At 38.2% G+C, this 26557-nt stretch overlaps 1 protein-coding gene across 4 annotated transcripts in view; it reads left to right on the top strand.

Annotated features, from left to right (window-relative positions):
- Nucleotides 1–26557, top strand: part of CEP350 (centrosomal protein 350) — a 104937-nt gene that overhangs the window by 34441 nt on the left and 43939 nt on the right. For 3 of the 4 annotated variants that reach the window (XM_088128492.1, XM_088128491.1, XM_088128494.1), the window contains exons 5-22: nucleotides 2367–2490; nucleotides 3378–3970; nucleotides 5067–5180; nucleotides 5461–5574; nucleotides 7316–7462; nucleotides 8478–9124; nucleotides 10492–10613; nucleotides 11766–12757; nucleotides 13160–13313; nucleotides 14728–14882; nucleotides 15695–15884; nucleotides 18093–18298; nucleotides 18406–18569; nucleotides 19378–19488; nucleotides 20422–20562; nucleotides 20653–20786; nucleotides 21476–21595; nucleotides 25658–25812. In XM_088128492.1, the coding sequence (XP_087984618.1) occupies nucleotides 2367–2490; nucleotides 3378–3970; nucleotides 5067–5180; nucleotides 5461–5574; nucleotides 7316–7462; nucleotides 8478–9124; nucleotides 10492–10613; nucleotides 11766–12757; nucleotides 13160–13313; nucleotides 14728–14882; nucleotides 15695–15884; nucleotides 18093–18298; nucleotides 18406–18569; nucleotides 19378–19488; nucleotides 20422–20562; nucleotides 20653–20786; nucleotides 21476–21595; nucleotides 25658–25812 (4383 nt within the window). The remainder of the gene's footprint in view (nucleotides 1–2366; nucleotides 2491–3377; nucleotides 3971–5066; nucleotides 5181–5460; nucleotides 5575–7315; nucleotides 7463–8477; nucleotides 9125–10491; nucleotides 10614–11765; nucleotides 12758–13159; nucleotides 13314–14727; nucleotides 14883–15694; nucleotides 15885–18092; nucleotides 18299–18405; nucleotides 18570–19377; nucleotides 19489–20421; nucleotides 20563–20652; nucleotides 20787–21475; nucleotides 21596–25657; nucleotides 25813–26557) is intronic. The other variant, XM_088128493.1, reaches the window with a different exon arrangement.

Here is a 26557-nt window from a genome sequence, read left to right on the forward strand (position 1 = left end):
CAACATATTCTCTGTTCCCTTTTTATTAAGGCTTTATAAAGGACACTGTAGTAGTAGTGGGAACTGAGAGGAAAGATGGGAGTTACCTGCAGTGAGTATGCACAATTTATAGAGGTGTGACCTAATTTTTTCTCAGGATTAGGCTGCTTCCAAATGAGTTTGCGCAGGCGCGGAATGCTTAGGTGTGAATATATAAGTGGTCCCTTGAGTAACCATGCTTCAGTGTGTCAATTCTGGCAGTTGAAGTAAGGAGATGGTGGTTATGCATGCTAAGAGCTATTGCTAACATTACATAAACAGTTCTATAAACAGAATGCATTGGTGAATCTGGAATAACAATGGTTCTGACATCACTGTTATTCCAAGATAAAATACCTTGTTCTGTTTAAATTGTTCAGTTAGAAACAGAAAATGAGTAGGCAACACAGTTGTTGTCTTCTATTCTTGTTTCTACCCAAGATGTTGTGTTAAAGCCGCTTTTGCCCCTGAACTACGCTGAGCTGAAGAAGCTGCTGCACGATAATTGTAATTAATGTTGTAACTGTCCTGCCATTTGATATTTGAGCTCATCATTAGCTTCATACTTTGTTAACCATGGTTCTTAATATTTATCATTGATTAGAACTTTATTTTTAGTTTCTTAAAGCGATATGTTATATTCCATTGTTCAAAATTAATTAATTATATATTGGAAAATTATAATCACCTAGGCTTTTTAGAGCCCTTTTTTACTTATTGAGCATTACTTTCTGTTTTGTTTATTTATCATTTCTAAAATGCTTAATGAAGTAAATATAAAGGAAATGGGAGAAATGAAAGTTGAGCTTATAAATTTGACATAATGATAAAGCTTCTCTTAGTGGTTCACAAGTATATGATTATCTTTCCCCATAGTGTCATTCTAGGGTTTTTAAAACTAAAATTTTAAAACAAATTTAGTCTTTGAATATGGAGCGTATAAATAACATTCAGCTCCGAGTGTCATTCAACTAGCTGGCTAATTAAATTGAGGCAGCGTGAAAAACACATGTAATTTTTGCACTGAGATGGTAAGATAATAAAGTGGCTGGGGAATGTTTCTTCTGCTCCCAGTACAGCAAACCCAGAAAGATTATAAATTTGGGGGAGAACCTAAGACTAGAAATTTTCTACCAGAGCCCTCTTCAGCAGGATTTATAATTATCTGCTACAATTAACATGAGTAAATCTACCACAGCAAACACTCATGACAAATAAAAGTTAAAAATAGACCAGCACACTCAAGCCTCAATTGAAACTAACCATGTCTCTAAATGCCAGAGTGTTTGGCGCAGATATTTTGCTACCTTTGTTTCAAAAACTTTAATTGCAGTTGGAAATGAATGATGTCCCACTAGACCTCCCCAAGTTCTCTCAACTCTGATTTGAAATTTTGCTTTTCACTATTATAATGTGCTAACACTGATTTTTTTGTTTCATTAATACATTATTAAAAATAAACAGGAGGCAAGAATAGTCCCATACTTTCTCATTACAAGTAGTCCTTGCTTAGGAACCCTAACTGGGACCAGCAATTCCGCTGCTAAGCGAAGTGGTCGCTAAATGGGAAATCATGTGACCGTGACTATGCTTTCCAGCTGAAAAGAGACAAGACTAGTCAGTTTCACACCTCCAGCTTTTGGTTGTCTCCTAACTCCTCTCCTGCCCTTTGGAGTGCTCCAATACCTGCTTACTGTCTTGTACACATGGAAAGCAACACGATTATGCCGGCAGCCTGAGCCTGGGAGCTGCGGACATGCTACACAAATAGCTTACAGTACTCTCTTGAAAACTTCCTCTCCAATCTCCCTGCTCTGCAAGGGGAGGGGGAGCAAGCGAGTTATTTTTTTCAGCAATGTAGTAACTTTGAACAGTGTTGAAAGAGTAGTTGGTAAGCGAGGACTACCTGTACTTTGGATTACAATGTCTCATTGCTATGAGGAAGGGTGTGGAAGTGCAAAATGAGTGGAGCTGAACAGTGTCTAAACTTCTGGACAAATGCAGAGTGGGAAAAAGCACAGAAAGCAGCATTTTAAATTTAAATCTCTCTTTTAAATTCCAGACACTGCTAAATTTGAATGCAGTGTTTTGCACATTGGGGCAGTGTTCTCCTACCACAGCCTTCTGGTAGTCATAATTTATCTAGCATACCAGAATTATGCTTTATTATGAAAACTCAAACTTATACACATGTGTGTAATTAATGCAGTTCTTGCATCAGTTTTCTGTGGGTTCTTACAAGCTTGTAATTATATTGGAGGGATATCTAATGGTCAATTTTACCACTGTACTTGACTCCTGATTGAATCCCTAGAGATGCATGACAGATTTCTTGATTTCTGCTTCAGCCTGCAGGTCCTCCAATCAAAAGAAGGAAAGTGTTCTCCGCAGGCCTCTTCGTGCTACCACTTTGGATAGCAATGTGAGTAAGAATGGACATGTTGAATTTCGTCAGCCCCTGACTTCTTTCAGGTGAGTTTGATTCCTTTTGTCATTTTATTATTGCAGGGATTATAGAATTAAACTGTAAGCGTAATTATTTCCTATTTTTGAAGACTTTATATTTATTGATATGATTTCTGTTTCACCTTAAAGGGGATTTCATGAAATAGAACTCCTGCTTGTGCTATTGCTTGTAATTTTGGAGTGAAGACAACATTTTTATCAAGTTACTAAGATACTTGCTGCTTTCTAGAGATAGTAACCGCCAGTATTCTAAGAGAGAGGGAAGGGAGTAAATGGAACTTGGCAGAGGAGAAAGATAGGGAGGGAGGGAATTACCCTGTTTAAGCCTTTGATGCTATTTTATCTTGGAGAAAAGTGCAATCCATGAAATTCCTTCCCTCATATTATAGTATATCCCCTGCCTTTCTATAGCAAAGACTGGAGTGCTTTCCCCTCTCTGGCTTGGTGGAAGCAAGTACCTATAAACCACATTCCCACTATGTTCTTATGAGAAAGGAAGCATTCTAGTTTCAGTTTTGCTTTTGGAAAAGCAATGTGGTTAGTAGGTCTACTTGAGCAGTAATATCACTATTAAGAAAGTTCCTATGCTGTTTTATGCTGTGGACCTGGAAAGGGTACTGTAAGGGACTTGCTAGTTTGGCTTTTTATAGTTAAGGTGCTCTGGATACTTAGCAGTGCAAATGCCAATCCATGTCCTGTGTTCTTGCAGTCTTGGAGCTGGGACATCTTTGGCTTCAAAATGAAAAGGGCTGGATGACAGGACATTCTGGATGACAGGAGGGAAGAGATTTTCAAATTGCTTACCTTCAGTTCAAAGTTGTTTTTGTTTTATGTCAAACATAGGTTCATTAGCGTTTCTATCTTTATTTTAATGTTCAATGTGTTTCTGTTAGAGATTCTGTGTGGTCACCATCTTATAAAACTTCTTGCCAACTGGAGGCCAGATGTCTGAAGCGTAAAGCAGGGAATAAAGCAGAAGGAAGTTGTATGACCTATGAAAAAGGAGAACCAGATTTTCATGGTAGAGATTTGAAAAGCTCGTCTTCTACAGATGAAACTGTTGTTCGATATTTGAATGACCGTCCAGCAATTGATGCTTTGCAAAGTTCAGATGTAGTGAATCCTACAAAATCAGAGGAAGAAAAAAGTGAAGAGTCCAGAGGAGATGATTATACAAAAACATCTCCAAGCACAACGATCCAAAATGCTGAACTAAAAGAATTACAATTGATAGAATCTTCAGCTTCTTCTGCCAGTACCTCAAGTGCCCATAGATTAGATATTTTGAAGCAGCATCAGCATGATGCTAAACTAGAAAAACTGAAAGAACGAATTAGAAAGCAATGGGAGTGTCCAGAAGAACTGGCTATCAGAGGACATGATCCTGAATATTCTGATCATCCTATAACTGTTACAGCTCCTGAAAATGTAGTGACTCCTAAAGTCAGAAAAGTGGCAACTGCACCTGCAGCTCCCTCCTATAAAGGTACATACTTTCTGAATAAAATGTATATGTGGAAAAAAATTGGTGGTTTGTGAAATAAAGGCTAAGATTTTCATTGTTCCTTGGGCCTGATTAAAAACCCACCTAATGCTGAGTAATTTCAAAGACTAAGGTTTTTAATTTTTTCCTTCCAAATTTTACTGTGTTGTCTATCATCATAGGTTTTCTCTTCTTTTTTTTTTGTCAATTGCATTGTATATAGCTAGGAACCCTCCATGGATATTATTTGCTTTTGAGTTATATGTGGGTTTTTTTAATGTATATTTATTTATTTATATATATTTCAAATCTCAAGAGTGACTCTGGGCAGTTTACAACAAAAACAAGAATAAATATTAATTAAAATAAAATAAAAAACCAAGTTCATACATAAACAATGTCTTCCAAGATATTGATAGTAAATAAAGGTTACGGAAGCATCTTCAAGGTGCCAGCCACCCCCAGGGTTAGTTGCCCCTCTTCTTGCCCCACGTGAGCTGGCAGAGCCAGGTCTTCACCCCTTTCCAGAAGGTCGGGAGAGTAGGGGCCCACCTCATCCCTGGGGGGAGAGTATTCCATAGGGTGGGGCAACGGCAGAGAAGGCTCTCCTTCTGGGCCCCACCAGTCGATATTCTTTCCTCAATGGAGTCTGTAACATACCTTCTCTGCCTGTCCAGGTGGGACAGGTCGATGTAATGGGGATGATGCAATCCCTCAGGTAACCTAGAACGCTTTTCTCATGGAGCTGATAACAAATAATTGGCTACAAAGGGACGGCAGATGTACAATATAGTGCTTATATTCTAATGGTTTTGTAAGGATTTGTCAATTTTGGGCATAAAGTATTTGGAAATTATGCTTTATTTGTTCCCTTTTGCGATTAGCTTTTTCTTTAATGACTCATTTCCACACTTTGTTGATATTTAATGTGTTTGGATAGAAACTTCTTAGCTTATCTGTTTCATATAGTAGAGATTTGAAATCTAAACATCTTTATTTTTGATAGCTAATATATCAGATGTACAAAATAAGACTAACTTTCTCCACAGAATGTCATGGCTATTTTAAATTGCTAAAGGTAATTGTGCTGTTCTTTTAGGTTTCAATCCATCAGAAGCCAAGATTCGTACTCCTGATGGAAAGGTATGGTTTGAAGAGGAATTTCTGAACCTCAGTAGAGAATTATGTCGAGATTTAGAATTCCAGTTGGCAGGTAAATAACCAGAGTAATTTTGTGAATATTTACATGAAAAGCAAAATGCTATTGTATATCTGACCTACTTAACCCATGAACTTGCAATTAATAGTTTCAAACCCTATTTCTTAGACTTCCTGTAAATTAAAAGAAAGAAAAATTAAAATTGGCAGCTTCATACTTCATACCTCATTTCAATAAATTCTGATTTGTAAGTTTGATAATAGTTGCCATAACATCCTGCTGTAGTTTTGTTGTGGGTTTCCTCATTGTGCTGTTTCTTCAACGCATTTTTCAGAAGAGGATTTGACTGTGATAAAGACACCTACTGAAAGAAAGGAGAAAAAAGGACACAAACCAGTGCGTAAAACCCAGAAGGTTGCACAACTCTCAAGTCCTGATTCTAAACCAGGTGCATTTTATTGTAATTTCTTTGTTTAACTGTTGCGAGCCACCCAGAGTAATTGAGAGTCAGGTGGCATACAAGTTTAACGTATTATGGTTGGTTGCACAGTCAGCCAAATGTTTAGGCTGGATTTGGCATTTTTATCCACCTATTGAGTCCTTCCCAAGGACCTGGGATAGGCAGATGTTGTTGTTCGATGGTGTTAAAGATATCATCACAGGATGTAAGCTGTTCCAAGTAAAGCTGCCTTTTGCAATTGACTGATGGTTATTTTGTCAATGCCGATGGTCTTCAAGTGGTGCTCCGGTTTTTAAAAATTATTATTATTATTGTTATTACTATCACTATTATTGTTATTATTATTTGTGGGTAATCTACAGTTAGATTCACAGCTAAGACTGGTGGAAACTTAATAATTCAAGTCCTAACCAGTGATTCGATATTTCCAGATATCGAGGAAGTCCTTTAGGTGTTGTTCCAAGGGCTCCAATCATAATTGGTATAACAGCGGATTTCTTTTTCCATAAGTGTTCAACTTCGATGTGCAAGTCCTGGTATTTCATAATTTTTTCCAGTTGCTTTTCCTCAATCCTAGCATCACCCAGTATAGCAACATCAATGAACCAGACTTTCTTCATTTCAATGACAGTTATATCAGGGGTGTTATGAACAAGATGCCTATCTGTATGGATATTAAAGTCCCATAAGATCTTAACCCACTCATTTTCCAAAAGCTTCTCAATTTGATGGTCCCAGTAGTGTTTACTACATTCAAATCCAAACCTCTGGCAGTTTCCAATGAATAATTTTGGCAACTTGGTCATGACACTGCTTGTAGTCAGTTTGTGAAATTTTGCTGCAGCCACTGGTCAAATGGTCAGTTGTTTCATCCTTTTCACTACAAAGGCAACATTTGCTGTTGTTTGTTACATGTTGAATTTTCACCTTCCTGCAAGCAAAGGCAAAAACTATTATTAATGAAGGTGAAAATTATTATTAGTAGTAGTAGTAGTAATAGTACTAATTCAAGTCTGAAAATCATCGGTGTTGGCCTGTACTTTGCAAATAATATATGTCTTCCTTTTTGTTCCATACTGGACTGAAATTAAGATCAAGATGACACCTCTGTATTTTTTTAATCTTGCTTTTTGGGAATAAGCTTCTCATGAATTAGCTTATTCTGGCAGTTGAAATTGCATTAATGGAGACAAAATAGCTGCTTCCATGCATTTGAGGATTGCACGCATATTCTGTTCTTCAACCTCTCCCCACCCTCATGCTGGCTTACTGTTTCCTCAAACAAATATTATGCTATATTAACAGCATCTTTCATGTGAACAGAGTATTTCACATACATGTCCCTGTGCTAAGGTGAAGATCCTAAGCTTGACTGCAAGAGTTCTGTTCTGGTTTTCTCAGTAGTACTATCTGTAAAACACATTGAGAGCTAGCAAGAGAACCAGTCTGAATAATGATAAGCAAACTTTAAAAGCAAGGATAGCTAGCATTGTTCAATAGAAACCCCTGAAGAAGGAACTCTAGGAGAACAGTAGAGGAGGCTGCTACTACCCAAGCCCCTACTGTCCACTATTTCAGATGATGACTTCATTCTGTGAATGGATGAGACAGCAATCCTATCTTATCCTTCTATATAAACATTCCATGTACTGTCCTTAAAATGTAGAGTACTGGTGTGTTATTCAATAAGAAATGGAAATGATGTTCTGTGTCCTTTTTCTTTGTCTAGGTGGTGCTAACACAATAAGTACAACATCCTGGCGGAATGGACAAAGGTTAGCAAAGAAAATACTGGGTCCAGCACCTAAACTAGAGCAGCCAAACACTCAGACGTTATCCAGTGACAGAAATGAAAAAGATAAATTCATTAAATCTGGTAAGTTAATTTATATATATGCATACACACATAGACACATGTATGCATGTGTATATATATAAGTTTTGTTTTCTATTTTAATATTGTGTGTGTATGTATGTATGCATGTATAATGCTGCTCAGTTACTGTCAGAGCATTTTTCATGCCAATGAAAAGCAACTGTTCACTTTGTGCCTAATACACTGAACATGGTGGAACTTAATTCTAAACAATTATTCTCTGGATCATATTGTACACACACAGTTCTTTAAATCACAAAATAAGAAAATGAATAGTAGCTTCACCTTAAAGGCTGAATGAATATCATACAGCACAGAATTACTAATTTCTTCCCTCTTTAAAAAACACAAAATGGCAGATGTCAGTAAAACTAAGATTTTTCATGCTCAACCACCCAGCAGGATTTCATGAAATGTTATGATACCAGCAAAAGAATCTCTAAGGAAAAAATATAAGAATTTTTATCATTTTTCAATGAAGGCAGTGAGATTTTGAAGTATTTTTATCTATTCCTAAACTAAATTATTCTACTGCTGACCACATCCAGCTTTGCCAAATTGGAGCTCTGCCAAATTGTAGTTATGTAATAGAAGCTGTATTCTAGAGTCTATATATAGTTACATCATGCTGTAAATAATTGCTTTCATATAGCAAACTGCCATGGGTGTTCCAGCTGAAAATCTGAGAACATGAAAACTGTAGGCCTAACTAATACTTTCATGACCAGTTTCAGAGTTTTTTTTTTCAGGTAATGGTTCTAAAAAAATGAGAAGCTAAAATTACATTGCAGTTGCATATTATTTTCTTACCTATCGGCCAATATTATTTCCAACATTCTAAAAGTAATTTTTCTCTGTGTATCAAAGGAAACAGTTTATACATTATATCCCATTTCTGGATATCATGTTGAAATAACGTAACCCAAATACTGGATATTAAGATGAATCTTTGAATTTGAATCTTACTCACTTGTTAATGCTACATTCTGATCTTTCCCCTCCACTCCCCTTCTAGCATCCTGCACTGAAATAACAGAAACTGACTGCAATATACATGTGACTGTAAAACCCCTCTCGAAATGTGCTGAGCGTTCATGGAGCAAAATAAGAGCAAAGAATAACCTGAAGAAAAAAGATGCTGTTGCTCACAGTGGGGAACTGGGAAATGATCATGTAAACAAGGATTTCTTGCCAGTAGAAATCCGTGGGATTCTTGATGATCTACAGCTGGATTCTGTTTCTCAGGGTATAGAGGAGGGGAATGAAAAATTTCAGAATCAAGAATCAGAACCATCTCCTTTTTCTAGAAGTCACAGTCCAAGCAAAAAAAAATCAGACAAAGTTCCCATCAGTGAAGACACTCAGTTTACTTTAAAGAAACGCCACTATGATGCAGATGAAGTGCGCCATTATATCGTGAAACAGCAAGAGGAGAGGAAGAAGAGACAAAGTGAAGAAAAGAAAGCACAGAAGGAGGCAACAGAGCAAAAAAATAAAAGACTTCAGGACCTTTACAAGAAACAGAAAGAAGCTGTTGCCAATAAAACAAAGACAACATCAACATCTGAAACAGTCACTAAACAATTACAAGAAACTTATTCTAAATTGTTATCAGAACAAACCTTGCTGGAGAATCCTGCACCCTCTGTACAAGAAGTTCAGGTATCTTGATAGAATTGGGATAGTTTCTGTGTTTTTTCCATTACTTTTAAAAATTGCATGCAATTAGCAGAAATACTTGTTATATTTATTCCTTTGTTGCACTTACAACATGCCATTTCCTTGAGGTTACAGCAGATATCAACACCTGGTTAGTCCCTGGATGGATGGGTGACCACTAGGCAATCCCAAGGCAGTAGTCTAGACTAGGAATTAAAAAGAAGGGCAATGGCAAATGACTTCCATATTACTGCAAAGGAAACAGTATGGGCATGTCCATGCAGTCTTTGGGAGTTTAGCCTTCGGGAGTTTCGAGAGGAAGGGTTTTGTTTTGATATTTTCTCTGAGATGTGAACGTGGGATATATCAGGTTAGGGTTCAGGTTTTATCCCCATAATACCATCAAACTTGTTGAGGTAATTCAGGCTGAGAGAGAGTAGCCAGAGTTGCCCATTAAGCTCCATGGCTGCATAGGGACTGAATCAGAAACATAGGAACTGCCAACAGCTTTTGCAGTCTTTAATTGTAATGTAATATACTATTTTTAGCATAGTGTAAAATGTGAATAGACTTTCGCCGTATTAAGGCATTTTTAAAAACCGAGATAGGCACAAATTGGATGAGGGCCCTGTATTCTTTCCCGGTTGTCAACATCTGGCCCTGTGTTAATCCTAGCTGCTCCTCCCCCTTCCACATTAGGAAAAGGCCTGAAGATTCATTCTAGGTATGCTTAGCTGAACAGATTTAGAAAACATCGTGCCTCTGGAAGCCTTGATTGCACAACTGTCATGCTCATGGAGTCTAAACCTTTGCTATTTGTGAGTTGTTATATAGTTGTCGAAGGCTTTCACGGCCGGCATACGATGGCTGGTGTGGGTCTTCCGGGCTGTGTGGCCGTGTTCTTGAAGTTTTGTTTCCTAACGTTTCACCAGCACCTGTGACCGGCATCTTCAGAGTGCAGGAGCACAGACAGGAGCAGTTCTCTCTGTGCCCAGGGTGATGTGACCCTTCTGTGGGTATTTATAGAGATCTGGGGGGGGAAGGGGGGGATTGGGGTGTGTGTGGGGGGTTGAGTTACTGAGTGGCTGCTTGTTTTGGTGTCAGCATCTGTGTGTATCTTCATGGGGATTAGGCAGGGTTTTTTCTTCTATTGAATTGTTAACGAGGGGCTGCTGGGAGTGATTAGCAAGTTGTGAACTTGTTAGATTATTTAATTGATCTTGGGAAGATTCGTATTCAAATCCTCAGTCAGTCATGAAACTCATGGGATAATATCCAAACAGACCATAGTTCACAGCCCAGTGCATTACTGATCCTTTCTACTAACAACGTGCCCTTTATTTTATAAAAATGTCAATTTTTCTTTCCAGGCCAACCCTGGATATCAACCATCTGGAGAATCTGACAAAGAGAACAAGGCTCAGGAGCGCCCTGTAAGTGCATCATCCAGTAGCGATATGTCTCTCTCTGAGCCTCCTCGTCCTCTTGTTAGGTAAGAAAGTACAAATGCATTCAGGGCTAGGAAAGTAGAACACACTATACCTCAGAAATAATAGTGTCACATATGATTTAGCAATACAGCTTTTATAGCAGCTGAGAATTTTGAAATATTGAAATTGAAATCGAAATTCCAAATCTTTTGAAAAATATGTTTATTAAAATTCAGTGCTCATAAAATCCTTAAATATGTCATGAAAAGCAAGATGCCATTTTACGGACCTTTAGAAGTCAAGGAAAATTCCTTCTGTATATTTAAGGCTATGTATATTTAAGGCTGTATATTTAAGGCTATGTATATTTAAGGCTACCAAGATTCTGCAGGAATGCAAATTAAAAGTGCAAGATTATATTGTACAAAGAATTCAGATTCACTTTAAAACAAACATTCAAATTTGGAGCCAGTAATGTATTTAATGTTTATATACTTCCATTCTACTGTTATTAAATTGTATTTAAATGTTAAATTTATGTGTGGGCTGTTGATGGTCTGGATGGTGGATGGAGTGTTTAGTTGTGGAGTCCTTGGGGTTCTCTGAGCTTGGTTGTTTTCTTGCAAACGTTTCGTTACCTGGCTAGGTAACATCATCAGTGCACTGATGATGTTACCTAGCCAGGTAACGAAACGTTTGCAAGAAAACAACCAAGCTCAGAGAACCCCAAGGACTCCACAGTTCAACCCTGAGTTACACATATTTGCTTCTGTTAGTGTTTAGTTGATTGGGCAGGAAGGCTGAAGAGAATTGGAGAAAAAAATAATAATCCACAAGTCCATTTGGGAAAGTGTTTTCAGAGATGTTTGTATATGTCAGGGTGGGCAACCTGTATTTCTCAAAACTCTTTTCCAAAGACCCCTTCAACTGTAGTGCCAAGTATCAGTTTCCCACCATTTTTAGGTAAGTGAAAAATACAGAGTCAATAAAAGCCAAACCCAGTTTAAAAAACCAAGGAACTCCCTCCCCAAAAGAACAACGAATTAACAGTGCACACAATTTTCATTGTCCTGTTCACTGAAACCATTCCTCAAAAAAACCTGTCCCCTTGGCCCCCAAAAGTTTATCAGTTCTTAGTGTAGGTGACTATTCTATAATTAAATGTCTAAACTTTATTACTGTAAACTGATGATAATCAAATGGATCATTTCCAGGGGTAATACATTGGAGCCATTAAGGATTCATCCAGAGAAGCTGAGTTCAATAACCCAGGTTCCTTGCTCAACGTCTGCTGTTTTGAATGGAGCTCTTTTCTCTCAACTTTTGTCTTTGGATCACATGGGTCTCTTGCAAAAGGACTTTGAATCTGTATCATCAACCAGGAGGAGCCACAACACAGCTGTGGGATCCATGACTTCGGCTCCTCAGCCATTTATGTCATCTACTGTACAACCCACCATTAATCATTATAAAAATAAATTGGACCGTATTGAAGCCCTAAAGGCAACTGCAGCCTCTCTTTCAAACAGAATTGAAAGTGAAGCCAAGAAATTAGCTGGGGCTGGCATTAACTATGAAGCAGCATGGGATACTGAACGTGACTTGTTGCAAGGAGATCAAGGTGATACCTGCTGGGCAAAAGCCAGCAGCCCTCCTGTGAGAGAAGATGATGTCTTTTCAGCTAGGCTTCAGAAAATGTTGGGAACCTGCATTTCACATACAAGTTTTGATGATAACCTTCCTGGAGTGGGAAATCTTAATGAGTTTAAAAAGCTCCCAGAGACTATTAGTCCTCATACAGCTGCTCTTAGTCTTCCAGGCAATAGTAGACCTGAAGGAATATTAGGAAATCTGCCTCAAAAGCAAACATGCTCTGCTGGGCCTGAAAATAAACCTGCAGTTCTGCATGATAGTGTGGGTTCCATAAGTGAAGGTTTACTCAGTGATGGCCTTCTCTCTGAGGAAGAAGGTGAAAAGCATGATAATCCAGCTTTGAAGATTGCTGAGGTATTAAATGAAAAAGAGTTCTGTGTTGCAGATAAAACTGGTTATGAACCCATAAAAGAATTTCAGAAGGAGGCAGAGAATTATTTACCTATTTTCACACAGATTAGGAATTGTCCAAGACCATGGGAAGAACTCTCCAAGGGGAGTCCGCATAGTGTCATCAACATCTTTACAAAATCTTACCAGTTGTGTGGGAAAGGTAAGGAAATATGAACCTTTTGATATCTCTGATATTTTGTTAGTTAATAATTTGTTGGAAATCTGACTGTGCCATATATGTAATATCTGAGCCTCGTTTTACTGGTATTATATGTTGATATGTACAACATTTTCAGCTTGTTTTGGAAATTGGCTGTTACACTTTTTTACAATGAAGTCAGTTAAAACTTTCAGATTTTTCCACTTCTGAACATTGCTTAGGCAAAGAACGTACTTTCTTAGTTCTATATATAGCCATACAGAAGATTCTGAGATGTTTTGTTTAGTGGTCTTTGGATCACAATCAGTTTGTTCATTTGCATACTCTGTATTAAACTTTTGTTGAAATGTAAATTCTTCTGAAATACTGATTGTATTTCATTTTCACTCTTCCTTCTGCTAGGATCTGAAGAATATGCAGGCCAGGGATCATCAACACAGCGACCTTTACTTCCGGTCATGAGCCCTCCAGCTAGCATTGCTTCCTATGATGATGATTTCATCTCATCACAGGGAAGTAGTACAACAATGGACAAAAAGCCTACACCTGAACACAAGTATAAATATATTTTTCAAATGATAATGAAGCTATATAAATAAGAGACGAGAAATGATTTGCATTGAATAATATGTGGTTATATATAATTGTATAATAGTTAATTTCTCAATAGTCTCATTCTAGTATTATATTCTTTAATGATACTTTTCAGCTTTAAAATTTTAGCATTCCAACATTTCTGTTAGGATGTTTTAAATTAGGACTGCTAACAACTATTACACAATTTATATAAATACTGTATGCACATGATGAAATTCTAGTATAAAAATCTTTTTGAGAATACTGGAGCATAAGAATTCATACTTAAAAAAACAGAAACTAGTGCATGGTTTCTACCAAAGATTAAAGCATGCACTGTTAATCTGATTTATGTTGAGCAGTTGCTGAAATAGTATAATACTCAGAATTTTTATATTTTAAAAGCAGCCAGACTAGTACTTGGCATGATATTATAAGGGATTTTTAATATTAATTTATAAAGGCATAGAAGCCATGAGATAATGAATGGCAGATCACCCGAGAGCACTTTTCTCCCAAGTGCTTTCTAAGCAGACTTACTAGTTTGAAAATTGTACTGAGTGCAAAGCAGCCTGTAGGTTCCAGAGCTCTGAGTGTTCTTTTTGTTCTTTATCACACTGGGTTTGCCTTTCATTAAAGGAATGACCGTATCTGGAGGGCACAAGGCTTCTCTGCAAAGTTCTGATCATCTGATCTGACCCTTACTCTAATGGATGGAGGGGGGGGGAAGCAGGACTATGAGACTATGGTTTGGAGGACATTGCAAAAGTGAGGAGAAGCTTTTATAAGAACAAAGCACCAAGCTGGAAGGAAAAGAGAATATGGGCTATGATTGTTATTTCAGTGTAGCTGTGCTGGGAGAAGGAGCTCCAAAAGCAACTTACAGCCTGCTAGTGTTTTATAAGCTGCAGCATTTTAAGAGTGGTTAAGAGAAGCTGATTTAAGACAAGGAAACACTTTTTTTCTTCTAACTGATCCTGACTTTGGTGAATGGGTATCTTTAAAATGAAACCCAGATGTCAGGAATTATGGAAAAGTAAGCAAGGTCATCCTTCTCATTAAAACTTTGATTTTAAATTTTATGGCAAGGTTCTATCATTGTTAATTTGATATATAAGTTAAATTTTAATTTTAAAAGTAACTGGTAAATTTCTTTCTTTTCCAACTCTAACCCCAATTAAATCATTAGTTTTATTCATGGTGGGGAGAGGGTCGCACAAATTAACTTACCATTTTAGGGGGTTGCAGTATCACAGAGTTTGAGAATCCCTGTATAAAGGAATTTAATTGGTCCTAATAGTGTGTATTCACAAAACTAAGTTGATTTAACTGTGGTATGGTTGATAGAGGAGAGAAATACTGACAGTGTGTTAATTCCATGCTTGTATTGGCAGCACCACAAGCAGCATCAGCCTGAAAGAAGAACTTGCCAGTAGAAAATCACCTTATGAGCACCAAACTATTGGATTAACCCATCATTCCTCAGGACCGCCATCTTCAGGTTCGTCTCGTCCATCTGCTTCTTCTAAAAGAAAAGGAAGAAAAGAAAGTAAGAGCTGTTCATTATGTTTGTACTTCTATCAGCTGTTTGCTTATTGCAAAGATAAGTTTGCTGCTCAATTCACCAGTTTATTGCAATATAAATACATTAAAAAGACATTGAGGCCGGTACCAAATATAAAGATTAGTCTATCTCAAATGTTAAGGGACCCTTAAAAAGTTACATTTTAGTGTTTGGTTAAGAATCCAACCACATTCCAAACATCCAGCTTTATAGATTTTGAATGAAATTGGGGGAGGGTGGCGATTATTAAACTCACTGTAAGCAATCAGAGGAACATTATCCAGTTATTACTTTTTGTTTCTAATGTTACTACCATTATACAATATAAAGAGCTTGGTAAAATGTACTGTGTTGCTAAATTTCACTTTTTGTATGTTGCTGTATGAAGAGTTTTGTCATGACTTGATCCATAATCCAATACAAATAGATTATAGACTGTGGCAAATCATGATTTTTTCCAGACTCTTTCTTGCCAACGGTGGTTGTTCTTCCCTAGCTATTATTAAAATCTAATCTCCTCTTCCTCCTCTCTCCACTTAACTTTTATTCTTGCAGCAACGCTGTGAAATAGATTAGACAGAGAATGATTAGTTCAAGATTCTCCAGGAAGTTTTATGAATGGGATTTAATGGGAAAATGGCATAATCTCAGGTGCAAATATGTGCTGCACCTCCCTGATTCTATCTTAACATCTCATAATTTTGAAATCTAAAAACATTCACTGTACTGATCAGTCAGTGGTAGAATTCTTATTTTTGTACTGATTTTTGAACATGCTTTTCTAAAATACATTACAGAGCCAGAATCATTAAATGGATTTCCAAATGCCTCTCTGTGGGAAGAAAGCAAAGTGTCCCCAGGATCAGACTATGGTTTGGAACAAGCAAAGCACTTCTTATCTAATAATGCAATATCTAACAGAGAACAAGAAGTGAACCTAGATTCTGACAGTACCTTAGAGGAACTATCTGGTCACTCATTAATGAGGTAAAAAATATGTTTATGAAGATTCTGGCTTTAAATTGTGTAGTATAGTTTATAATTCAAATAAAGTACTGCAGTAGTACAACGGCATATTACTCAGTGTGTATGTATGTATGTGTACATGTATGTGTGTGTTTGTGTGTGTGTACACTGAATGGCACAACCAAGTAGCTGGCATTGTGTACAGGAACATATGTACAGCGTAAGGGCTAGACCCCCCCCAAGTCCAGTTGGGAGATTTCACAGAAGGTCGTGGAGAATAACAGGGCTAAGATCCTGTGAGACTTCCAGATCCAGATGGACAGGCAGGTACTGGCCAATCAACCAGACATCGTGGTAGTAGACAAAGACCAGAAGACAGCACTAGTGACAGCAACATCAGGAAGAAGGAGTATGAGAAGCTGGAGAAGTACCAGGGCCTGAAGGAGGAACTAGAGTGGATGTGGAAAGTAAAGGCCAAAGTGGTCCCAGTGGTGGTAGGAGCACTCAGGTCCGTGACTCCTAAGCTGGGAGAATGGCTCCAACAGATCCCAGGAACAACATCCGAGCTCTCTGTCCAGAAGAGTGCAGTGCTAGGAACAGCTAAGATACTGCGCAGAACCCTCAAACTCCCAGGCCTCTGGTAGAGGACCCGAGATTGAGGAAGACACATACTACCCATAGGGGTGAGAGGGGAATTTTTTTTTTTTTAATATAGTGTAGGAACCAGTATTCTTGGAACGTAAGTCATGACCTGCCTCTCCTTTCCTTATGTCAGTTTTTCAAAAGAGTCATATAAGTTGGGTACAGCTTCCACTGATATTGTTGCAAGCAGTGAGTGGCTTGAGGGGCCATGCTTTGAGTGCAGAATTCTGCATTTACTTGATTGATTGATTGATTTGGATTTATCCCTGTGTAATCAAAGATGTTCTTGGCAGTTTACAACATCCATCAATACAAATGATTAACATCCACTGTACAAATCATAAAACAAAATAATATAATAAAAGAAATCTAACATACACAGTGCTGTAACAGCTAATGTCAGCTCATATATCAAAGGCTTTCTGAAAATGATTCATTTTTAATAGGTTACATAAATCGAACAACATATGGCAGATTGAATTCCTAAGGGAAAGCTATCCTAAACTGCAGGTGGCCCTAGCGAAAAACAGTGTCTGACCTGCCTCACCAAGTGAAGGACCACTGGGCTTCTCTCCAGGATGAACCCATTCTGACTTTTGAGTGTACTTTGATTTCTTTAGAATCATTATTGGAAATAGTCACTGATCCTGGCTTTTGTTGAGTGATACGATGGGGAAAAACTATTGTGGATATCAAATCACGACTATTCTCCCTCCCTTTTTTATTTACCTACATAGTATGCTAAGAGTAAAATTCATTTGCAGAAACTGGTCTGTCTCGATCACAAGCAAATTTAGGTTTGCCAATATGTATTTATTCAACAGTGAGCCGTAATAAGTCTCTGTTCTAATAAATGCATATAAGTCATACATGTTGTTTGTATTTGCAGTTTATTTTAGATGTACCCCTTAAAGTCATATAATGTGAAAAGAGTTGTATTTAGTCTTTGCTCTCTCATGTACAGCTGTCCAATTCTCTTGAAATTCAGCTAACATATTTTCAAACTTTTCATTTTTTTTAATATGTACCCTTAAAAACATATTGGTTGTAGAACTAGAAACAATGGCCAAATTTAACAAACCAGGATAGAATATTTCAGGTTTTTATTGTTTCAGAAAGCCACAATTCACCATTTTGTCCAGGATAGGAAATTTTGGTGAGATTAAAATCAGTTTCAGAAATCAAGACATAACTTTTAAAATATTTTGGTTCGTTTAAAATTAAAGAAACTGTGGTTACTTATAATTTACTGGTTTGATTGCTTATACTATAAAGGAAGAATTTTAGCTTAAGTTATTACTATGGTCAGAAGTCTAGCATACAAAACATTGAGAAAAACAGATAAATGTACAGAATAAGTGAGGAATTTATGTGCTCTCTTGCCTTGGGTTTATTTATCTGAGATATATTTCCTCAATCTGTCACAGCGTATGAAAATATATCCAACTGATGAGAAGGCACATTTTTTATGTGTAATCTGTAATATCAGTAGCTCTTCTCTATATGTACTCATGGAAATTAGTTTTAAACTGCTGCTGCTGTTATGTTTTTGAGGTGTTTTCTAAATAGCTTTCATTGTTCTGTTAGTCTTCCAGATAAAGTAAAATCACCAAGAACTACAAGCTCTCCTCAGTCTCCAAACATACAGAAAAAAATTGATCCTGTAGCAAATACAGTAGAAAAAAATAGGTCTTTAAATTCTTCAAGAACAGTAGCTTCTGGATCTAAGCTGAATCCTGCCTTCTCTGACTTAAATATTGGGATCAACAGGACTGGAGCCAACAATCTGAATGGTGAGCTGGCAAAGAATGAAAAAATGTGTAGACATTTGATATATTTTATATAGCATGATTTAGCATATACATATAGGTGTTCGATAATATGTGTACTGATTTTGTAGGCTCCATGCGCTTCTCACCTGCTGGTCTCCAGCATCGTATGTCTGCAGAACTTAATTATCTAAGCACCATTGAAGAGTCGGTACACCAAATCTCTGATATAGAACGTGTACGGGGGGTATCACTTGCGCAGCAGGAAAGTGTTTCTCTGGCTCTAATATTGAAGGTAAGATTAATGAATCTAAAGTACCTTAGACCACCTAGGTATCTATTTTCAGTTTTTTATCTCCTGAAAACTTCAGTTCTCAAATCTTTCACTCCATGCACAAAAAGTTTCTAGTAATAATTTTAAAAGTAACCAGAAGTTCTTATTTCTGCTTTTATTGGTTTTGGGGCTCACTCTAAAATATCTCTGCAGACTTAGAAGACTTATGGTAGGGCTCAGAGAATTCTTTTTGGGTGGTAGCTGAAATAGATATTGGCACTTTCCAATTAAAGCAACAAAAATAGTGGGTTCTTTATCCCAGTAATTGTGTAATTTTGAAATCTAATTTTCCTAAAAAGATGATAGCTACAATTTTCAAAAAGGCCTGGCATTCTACTTAAAAAATCAAATATTGATTACATTATGTGATCTAGGAATGGGGTTGTTGTTTTATCCTTGGGTGCCAAGGGTTGAATGCTGTGTTTTTTGCATGTTAATCCTTGTATACCACCCAGAGTCACTGTTGTGAGATGGGCAGCCATATAAATCTATTTTAATTAATTAATCTGGACAAAGGTTATAGACTATGAAGTAGGTACTAAAATGTATTAAATTAGGAGCAGGTGCTGAAATATTACAGAAATATTTATAATTATTATAATATAATTATATTACTGAAGTATTACAGCTAATTATTAATTAAAACCATTTAGAATGTTAATGAGTTATTACTGTTCTTAAATGATGGAAAATTGTATAAACCTTTTGCGTAATTCTACAGAAAGGAAGAATGTAAGTGAATAAGCAATAACTAAATTTTCATCTGTAGACTCAGCAGCAAAGACATGAGAGGGACTTGGCTCTTCTAAAGCTCAAGGTAGAACAAGAGGTTTTGGAAAATCAAAGGAATCTGGAAGAGGCAAGACAAAAAGCAGCTCAGGTAATGTAGCATTTCAAACAGCACGAAAGATACAAAAGTAGAATCTTTTTCCATAGGGAAATTGCTGCCCATGGCAATGGCAATGGCAATGGATGGTTGTTCCAAGTGATAGGCAATATATTGATAAATTGGAAGATTGTATGTTGGTGATGCAAGGCATTAGTGATTAGAAAAAGCATTTCTTCACAAAGCAATATATTTTCCCACATAGTTCTCTAAATTATTAGAAGTAATTTTAACTTAATATGCGTGACCAAGTCATTCATGTCAGAATTTCAACACTCAGCCCACTCAGAAGGAAGATAATATTGAATGAGATGGGGTTGTTTGACTAGGAGTTGATGGCCAGCCTGGTCTACTCTACTCCCTTGGCTCTACTCCCCCCTTCAAGAATCAGGGTTGCAACTTGATAATTTTAATAGAACCAGCATGATCATGGGAGACCCAGCTGTCATGGATGCAGTGCCTTCTACTGTTTCAGCATTTTTTTAACACATGTAATTCCTGGACCCAGAAAGCCTGGTCACAATTACTTGTGTGATAGAGGCCTCCAAATTAAATTATTGCAATGTTTTATATGAAAGCTATTTGGGAATTTCTGCAAATCCAGAATGCTGGTTGCCTTTCTATTTCTGATTGCAGCCTAAGATTAGATTATTTCTTTTTAAACCACCTACCAGCTTGGAACTAATATACTTAAAGAATAGCCTCCTTCCATGTGAGAATTGATGTCCTTCATTATAAAACTGTGATTGAAAATTACATTGCCTATCAGTAACATGAAATAAGTGTTGTTGCTGTTGTTAGGCTATAGAATCCTCTCCTAATGCTAAAGGGATGAATTTCATGTTCAGGTTATTTGGGTCAAGGCACAGTTGCACTCTTAGTGAAAGTAAATAGATTTTAAAAGCAAACTTGTATCACCATGTATAGGCCGATGCAGAATCATTACATCATTTGGCACAATCACAGCAGGAGGTAGCTGAGGCTCTACAGGGGACCGCATCTAAGATTGCAACTCATCAGCTGGAGACAGCTCTGCTGACTACAGATGCTGCTCGTCAGATACGTGAAGTGAGTTATTTGCTGTGCATCTTTATACCTTAACCCATAAGAAGTTTATTGATGCATTTGAAACCTGTATTTTGCTGTACTCTTTATTAGGTGACGGAACTTGCACGTTTCCAAATCTCTGATGCAATTGGTACTACTGCAGCTCCAATTACTAAATTATTTGACCAAGAAAGGAAGCACCATTCGCCATTCATAAAGCAATTAAAGCTTCACAATATGAACAGGTATTTTATATAAAAAATTAATTTTGGCCTGTAATTTTTTAATGAAGATACTTCAATAAGGAAAGTTAATCAAAGCATCTGTAAATAATAATTTACTTGATAATTCCATTGACTGACTTACTGTAGACCTGTAGGAAGACCTCAATCATAGAACGTTGCCACCTCATTTTGCAATCTTGTTTTCATCACTTTGTCTCAAGCTCTGTAGGGGAGGGATAACTATAGATGAAGTTTTGTCAGTATGTTTGCTGTACTGAAGCACAGTTTGATATATAGGGGCATGCTTGCCTCTCTCCATCTCTCTCTCTCTCTCTCTCTCCTGAAAGTGCTGGTTTTGGAAGGAGAAGTCTTTTAGTTTTGCCAGCAAGTTCAGAGCCAGTTTCACAGGCTCTCTGGCATGAAAGTTCCTTCTCCTATCAAGTATTTCATCTATTGTGAGAAAGAAGCAGCACAGCAGCATGTGCTGAGAGCTTTGCTACTTCAGGTATCCTCCCTTGTTCTCCTATACTTGATAGAAAGAGGAATATTAAAAGCTGCTTCTTGTACAGATATATGTCATTGGACGTTACCATTTATTTCACTTTAGTACATTGCCTTTGAGGTTTTTTCTCCTCCAGCTATTTGTCAGTCAATTGCAGACATTGCTATGATTTTCAAAATAATTCAAGCTTGCCTGTTTTCTTTAATAGGAAAGCAGATTCAGTCATCACCCCACCAGGTAAAGAGGAGACAAGTGACTCAAAGCATCATTATTTGCATACGTTTGATAGTTATTCAGAATCATCAGGATCAAAGGCACGTGAACAGAGGTGAGACACAAGATTTATAGTCACTATATCAATTATAAATTCATCAAAGTAAGACTGTTGGCTTTACTTAATGAAGGAAACGATGGCTAGGTTTTGGGTTTTCTTTATCTCAAATAGTATTTTCAGTAACCTGTCTTTCTTACCTTTTGTGAATTCAAAACTAGCTTAAAGTATTCTTAAACCAGTTGCTATATTTATAAATAATAATAGTAATAACAATTCACTAGATTTCTGGGCTGCCAAATCAAAAGATTTGAGGCACTATACAAGTTAAAAAAACATAATATATAACCAAAAATACAAATACTAGCTAATTGAGGGGAATATGCAAACAAGAACACTCTAAGTTCCTGTGGTCAATCAAGCAGGATCACAAAACATCCCAGCTTTTGGCCTGTTTAAGAAACCAAGTTTCTGAAGAGTAGTATGTGGAATTTTTTGAATATGAAATTTTGGGTTTGAAACACCCTATTTCCGAATTTGGAACAGTTATTCTGACCTTGCAGGAAACATTCCAGCTGGTCTGAGCTTGAACTGGACCCATTACAAACTTTTGACATTTGTTTTGAGTTAAGAATGGGTCTGTTTGAATGTGGAACACTTCCAGAATAGTAGAACAGCATAAGAATCATTCTAGTAAGGTTGGAGTAATTTGTATCAAGCTTGAAATAGTGGTTTCAGATTCTAAATTATTACAGTACGCCTGTAATAAAGAGACAGACTTCAAATTATTCCTTTAGCCAGGCAAATTATTTTTAAAAGGGAGAGGGCTAAAATAAACAGATTGCATTCTTAACAGAAGGCGTCAATTTGTTGCTAAAGCTTGGTGTAGAAGTTTGAAACTACTCTCTCCTGAGCTTTTAGGCCTAACAGATTTTTTTAATGTCTACATGAAGCTTAAGTTGGTGATGACTTGTAAGCAAATTGAAGGTTCTTGTTTTGCAGATTGCAGAATGAGTCAATTTTGCATGGTGAGGTTTACAAGGTTAATGAGATAATTTGAGGAGGGTAATCTTGAAAATGAGAGAGAGTTCTGGATTCCTAGTACAGTTCTGTGGCTCTACATGCTCTCCCCAGCTTAAATTAATCTTTTTGGACAAATACTTCTTTTTAAGAAAGACAAATACTGGTTTGGTTTCTCCCCTGTCATGGTCAAATCACTCCCTGATGAGCCTCCAGTTCTCTAGCGCCACCCCCTCCACAGGGAAACTGGCCCTATTAGATTGGCCTGCCCCAGGTGACTGATGGACATTATTGGGTTTCAGAGGGAGCTTGGGGTTGTTCCGGAAAGTCTGCTACATGGTCCGACCGAAGCCATCGTGTTCACCTGGAATGGGAGAGCAGCCATGGCTTTGGACTGGATCTCACCTGAGCAGCCTCCCTGTACCCATGGTTCCCGGAACTCCCTGTGGTGTTTGGAAGAGCTGAGGGAACTAAAGAGGGTTAAGAGATGCCTAGAGCGCCGCTGGTGAACGATGAGGCACAAAGATGATCAAACACGAGCCAGAGACGCTGTTAGAGTTTACCTAGTGATGGTAAGGGCAGCAAAACATGATTATTTCTCTGCCCTTATTGTGTCTGCAGATAGCTGCCCAGCAATTCTATTTTGGGTGACCCAGTCCCTCCTTGGAGGGAGTAATATTGGGATTCACCTATAGGGTCCTTGTGAGACATATGCTGTGGATCTAGCAGATAGTCACTTGTATCCGCTCTACGTTGGACTCCGGCTTTAAGGCAGAACCAGCAGAGGGTATGGGAGCTATGTCCTGCATGGTTATCTGGGGGGAGTTCAATCCTGTTGCACCTGAGGAAGTGGACAAGGCTCTTGCAGCTGCTAGTTCAGCCACTTCTGTGTTAGATCCGTGCCCTTGCTGGCTGGTTAAGGCTGCCTAAGAGGGGATACGTGGTTGGGTCTGGGTGGTGATTAATTCTTCCTTGACGGAGGGGGTGGTTCCACCAGCTCTTAAGGAGATGGTGGTGTGCCCTCTCCTCAAGGGGCCATTGCTCAGCCCAACCAGTCTGGACAGTTTTTGTCCAGTCTCCAATCTCCCCTTTTTAGGGAAAGTTGTGGAGAAAGTGGTCATGTGGCAGCTTCAAAGGACCCTGGATGAAGCGGATTATCTGGACCCCTTTCAGTCAGGGTTGAGTCCAGGCTGTGGGACTGAGGTGGCATTGATTGTACTCTTAGATGACCTCTGGCAGTACATCCATCCTTGCTCTTCTTGACCTCTTAGTGGCTTTTGATAATATTGATCATAATATTCTTCTGGACCAGTTTTGGGAATTGGAGGTGGGTGGAACTGTGTTGCGCTAGTTCTCCTTCTTCCTCTGGGGTTTGTTCCAGTTGATGTTGATGGGGGGGAAGAGAGATCCAGCCCACGGCCCCTACTTTGTGGTGTACCCTAGGGCTTGGTTCTTTCTCCTCTCCTATTTAACATCTACATGAGGCTGCTGGGTGAGGTGATCATCAATATGCTGATGATACCCAGTTTTATATCTCCACCTCAGGCTGCCTAAGTGATGCTGTGGATATCCTGTCCCAGTGCTTGGAGGCTGTAGGGCCATGGATGGGGCGCAATGGGCTTTGACTCAACCCAAGCAAGACTGAGTGGCTTTGGGTATTTGGGCCTTCCAATGACAAGATTTTTCCATCTTTGGTCCTGAATGGCATTGCCCCAGATGGACTTGGTGCACAATCTGGGGGTCCTCTTGGACTCACAGCTCCTGTTTAGAAGAGCAGGTGGCAGCTGTGGCTAGGAGGGCCTTTGCACACCTTCAGGTTGTGCACCAGCTGCGCCCATTCCTGAACCCGGAGGCTTTGCTCACAGTCACTCATGCCTTCATGACCTCTCATCTGGATTACTGCAGCACATTCTACATGGGGGTGCCCTTGAATAGCATTCAGAAGCTTCAACAAGTGCAGAATGTGGTTGCATAGGTAGCAAATGATATTGGATATGCAACACATGTAATACCACTGCTCTGTGAGCTACATTGGTTGCCCATGTGTTTCTTGGCACAATTCAAGGTGCTGGTTATTACCTTTAAAGTCCTTTATGGCTTGAGGCTGGGTTACTTGAGGAACCATCTTTTCCCAGTTGTTTCTACTTGTCTAATTTGGTTAGCAGGTTGGGCATGTTACGGGCCCCGTCAGCCAAGGAATGTCATCTGGCAGGGACTAGGAGACATTCCTTCTCTGCTGTAACCCCTGCCCTCTGGAACATTCTCCCTTCAGAGATTAGGATGATCCTGTGTTAAGGGCCCCATTTCCTGGCTATATTGACATCTATGATGATAATTTTATTTGGCAACCATATGTATTTATTTTGTATTGGCTGCAACTGTTTTTAATTGTTTTATGTTTTTACGATTGTTCGCCACCCAGAGTCACTTGCTGAGATGGGTGGCTATAGAAATCGGATAGATAGACAGACAGACAGACCAATTTGCACTTCTGGGAGATGGGTTATTGTTGCTACTTGCACCCCCTACAGGAGCTGTTTTGCAAATAGGGTTCCTTACATAGAAGACATGGACATTTTTTCAAAATTCCTAATATACTTACAAGCCCCAAAAGGAGGGAGACTCCTAATTGTGATTTTTTGGGCATAAAGTATCAGGAGCAAATGGAAAATATGCGAGAACAAAACTGTGTGCTTGAGGAACTCTTTGTTTCTCAATGGACTGTATAACTAAGCATTCTTCTACATGTGGTATTTCTTCTGAAAATAGTTTGAGGCACCAAAGTGAGCATATCCCACCAGCTCTGTTATAGCTGGCACTCCAGGACTGAAAACATTTGCCATCACAACCCAACATTTTGTAGGGTTATCAGAGTTCCTGTTTCAGCTGCCCAAGTGTAAAAATGTTGGGGCACTGGATTTTTAAAAGATTTACTTTTAATTTTAAACTCCATGACATGAAAGTGAACTCCTAAGGGAGAAGAGTATACAGAGTACAGAATGCAAGTGCTTATTTCTTGAATTCATTATTCTGAGTGTTACATCAGGTAGATGATTATGGTATTAATTCAAGACTCATTTATGTCTTTTTATAACGCAGTAGTAGCAGCAGTCCTCAAGAAAGTCCATCTTCCAAGGAGACCAAGAAACGTTCTCATCATGAAAAGCCAAGCAGCTCCATCGAGGAGGAAGTACCCATGGCAGTGAATAATTCACTGCAGAATAACAGTATCCCATCCATTCCTGATGAGAGAGGTTAGTTCTCAGATGAGTATTTAAGCGAAGTAATGCTCATTTCAATTTTTGTCCCATAATTATTTGTGTTTTTCCCACTGCTATGTCAGTAGTTTTGCTGATGGGGTTACATGGAAATAATACAAAAATAATTCACTATCCATTCCTGGCCATCCTGCTTTCTTTATATGCTTGCTTCTGAGTAACCACCCATTTTTGCTCTGGGGAACTTGCAGCCTGATATTTAACAGTATTGCTACCAGATTCTCTCTGGCTTGCTGTTGCTTCCATCCTCCTTATTCTTGGAACCACTGGTTGGATAACTGTTCCTTTTCTTGTTGTTCTAGTCATCATTTTTAAGAAAAAATGGTAGACTTAATATCTACAAGTTTGCATACACGTTTTATTTACATATGGGTGCTGTAGAACAAACGTTCAGAATTCTTTCTCTCGCTTTCTCTAGTATTTCCAAAAACTGGAACTTTTCAGGTGGGATGGGGAGGGATGTACATTACAATAACTGGAGGCTTAGTTCTCAGTAGGTTCCAGTAAGAGCTGTTATTGGGGAAAAGGTAAATTTATTTCCCTACCCCAAGAAACATAGTCTGACAGACGACAAGGTTAGTTCCCAGCCTGATTTTTTCTGGCATCCCTTCTAAGAAGAAAAAGTATTGCATTTGGGAAATAGTTTTCCTAACATTGAATGTTCTGACGCCCTCTGGCAGAACATTTATATATTTATGTACTAGAGTTGTATAATCCTTTG

This window comes from Python bivittatus, unplaced genomic scaffold (genome assembly GCF_059951505.1).
Source record: "Python bivittatus isolate LINGU-HERP-01145 unplaced genomic scaffold, Pbiv_v1 ctg000700_np1212, whole genome shotgun sequence".
NCBI classification, from domain to species: domain Eukaryota; kingdom Metazoa; phylum Chordata; class Lepidosauria; order Squamata; family Pythonidae; genus Python; species Python bivittatus.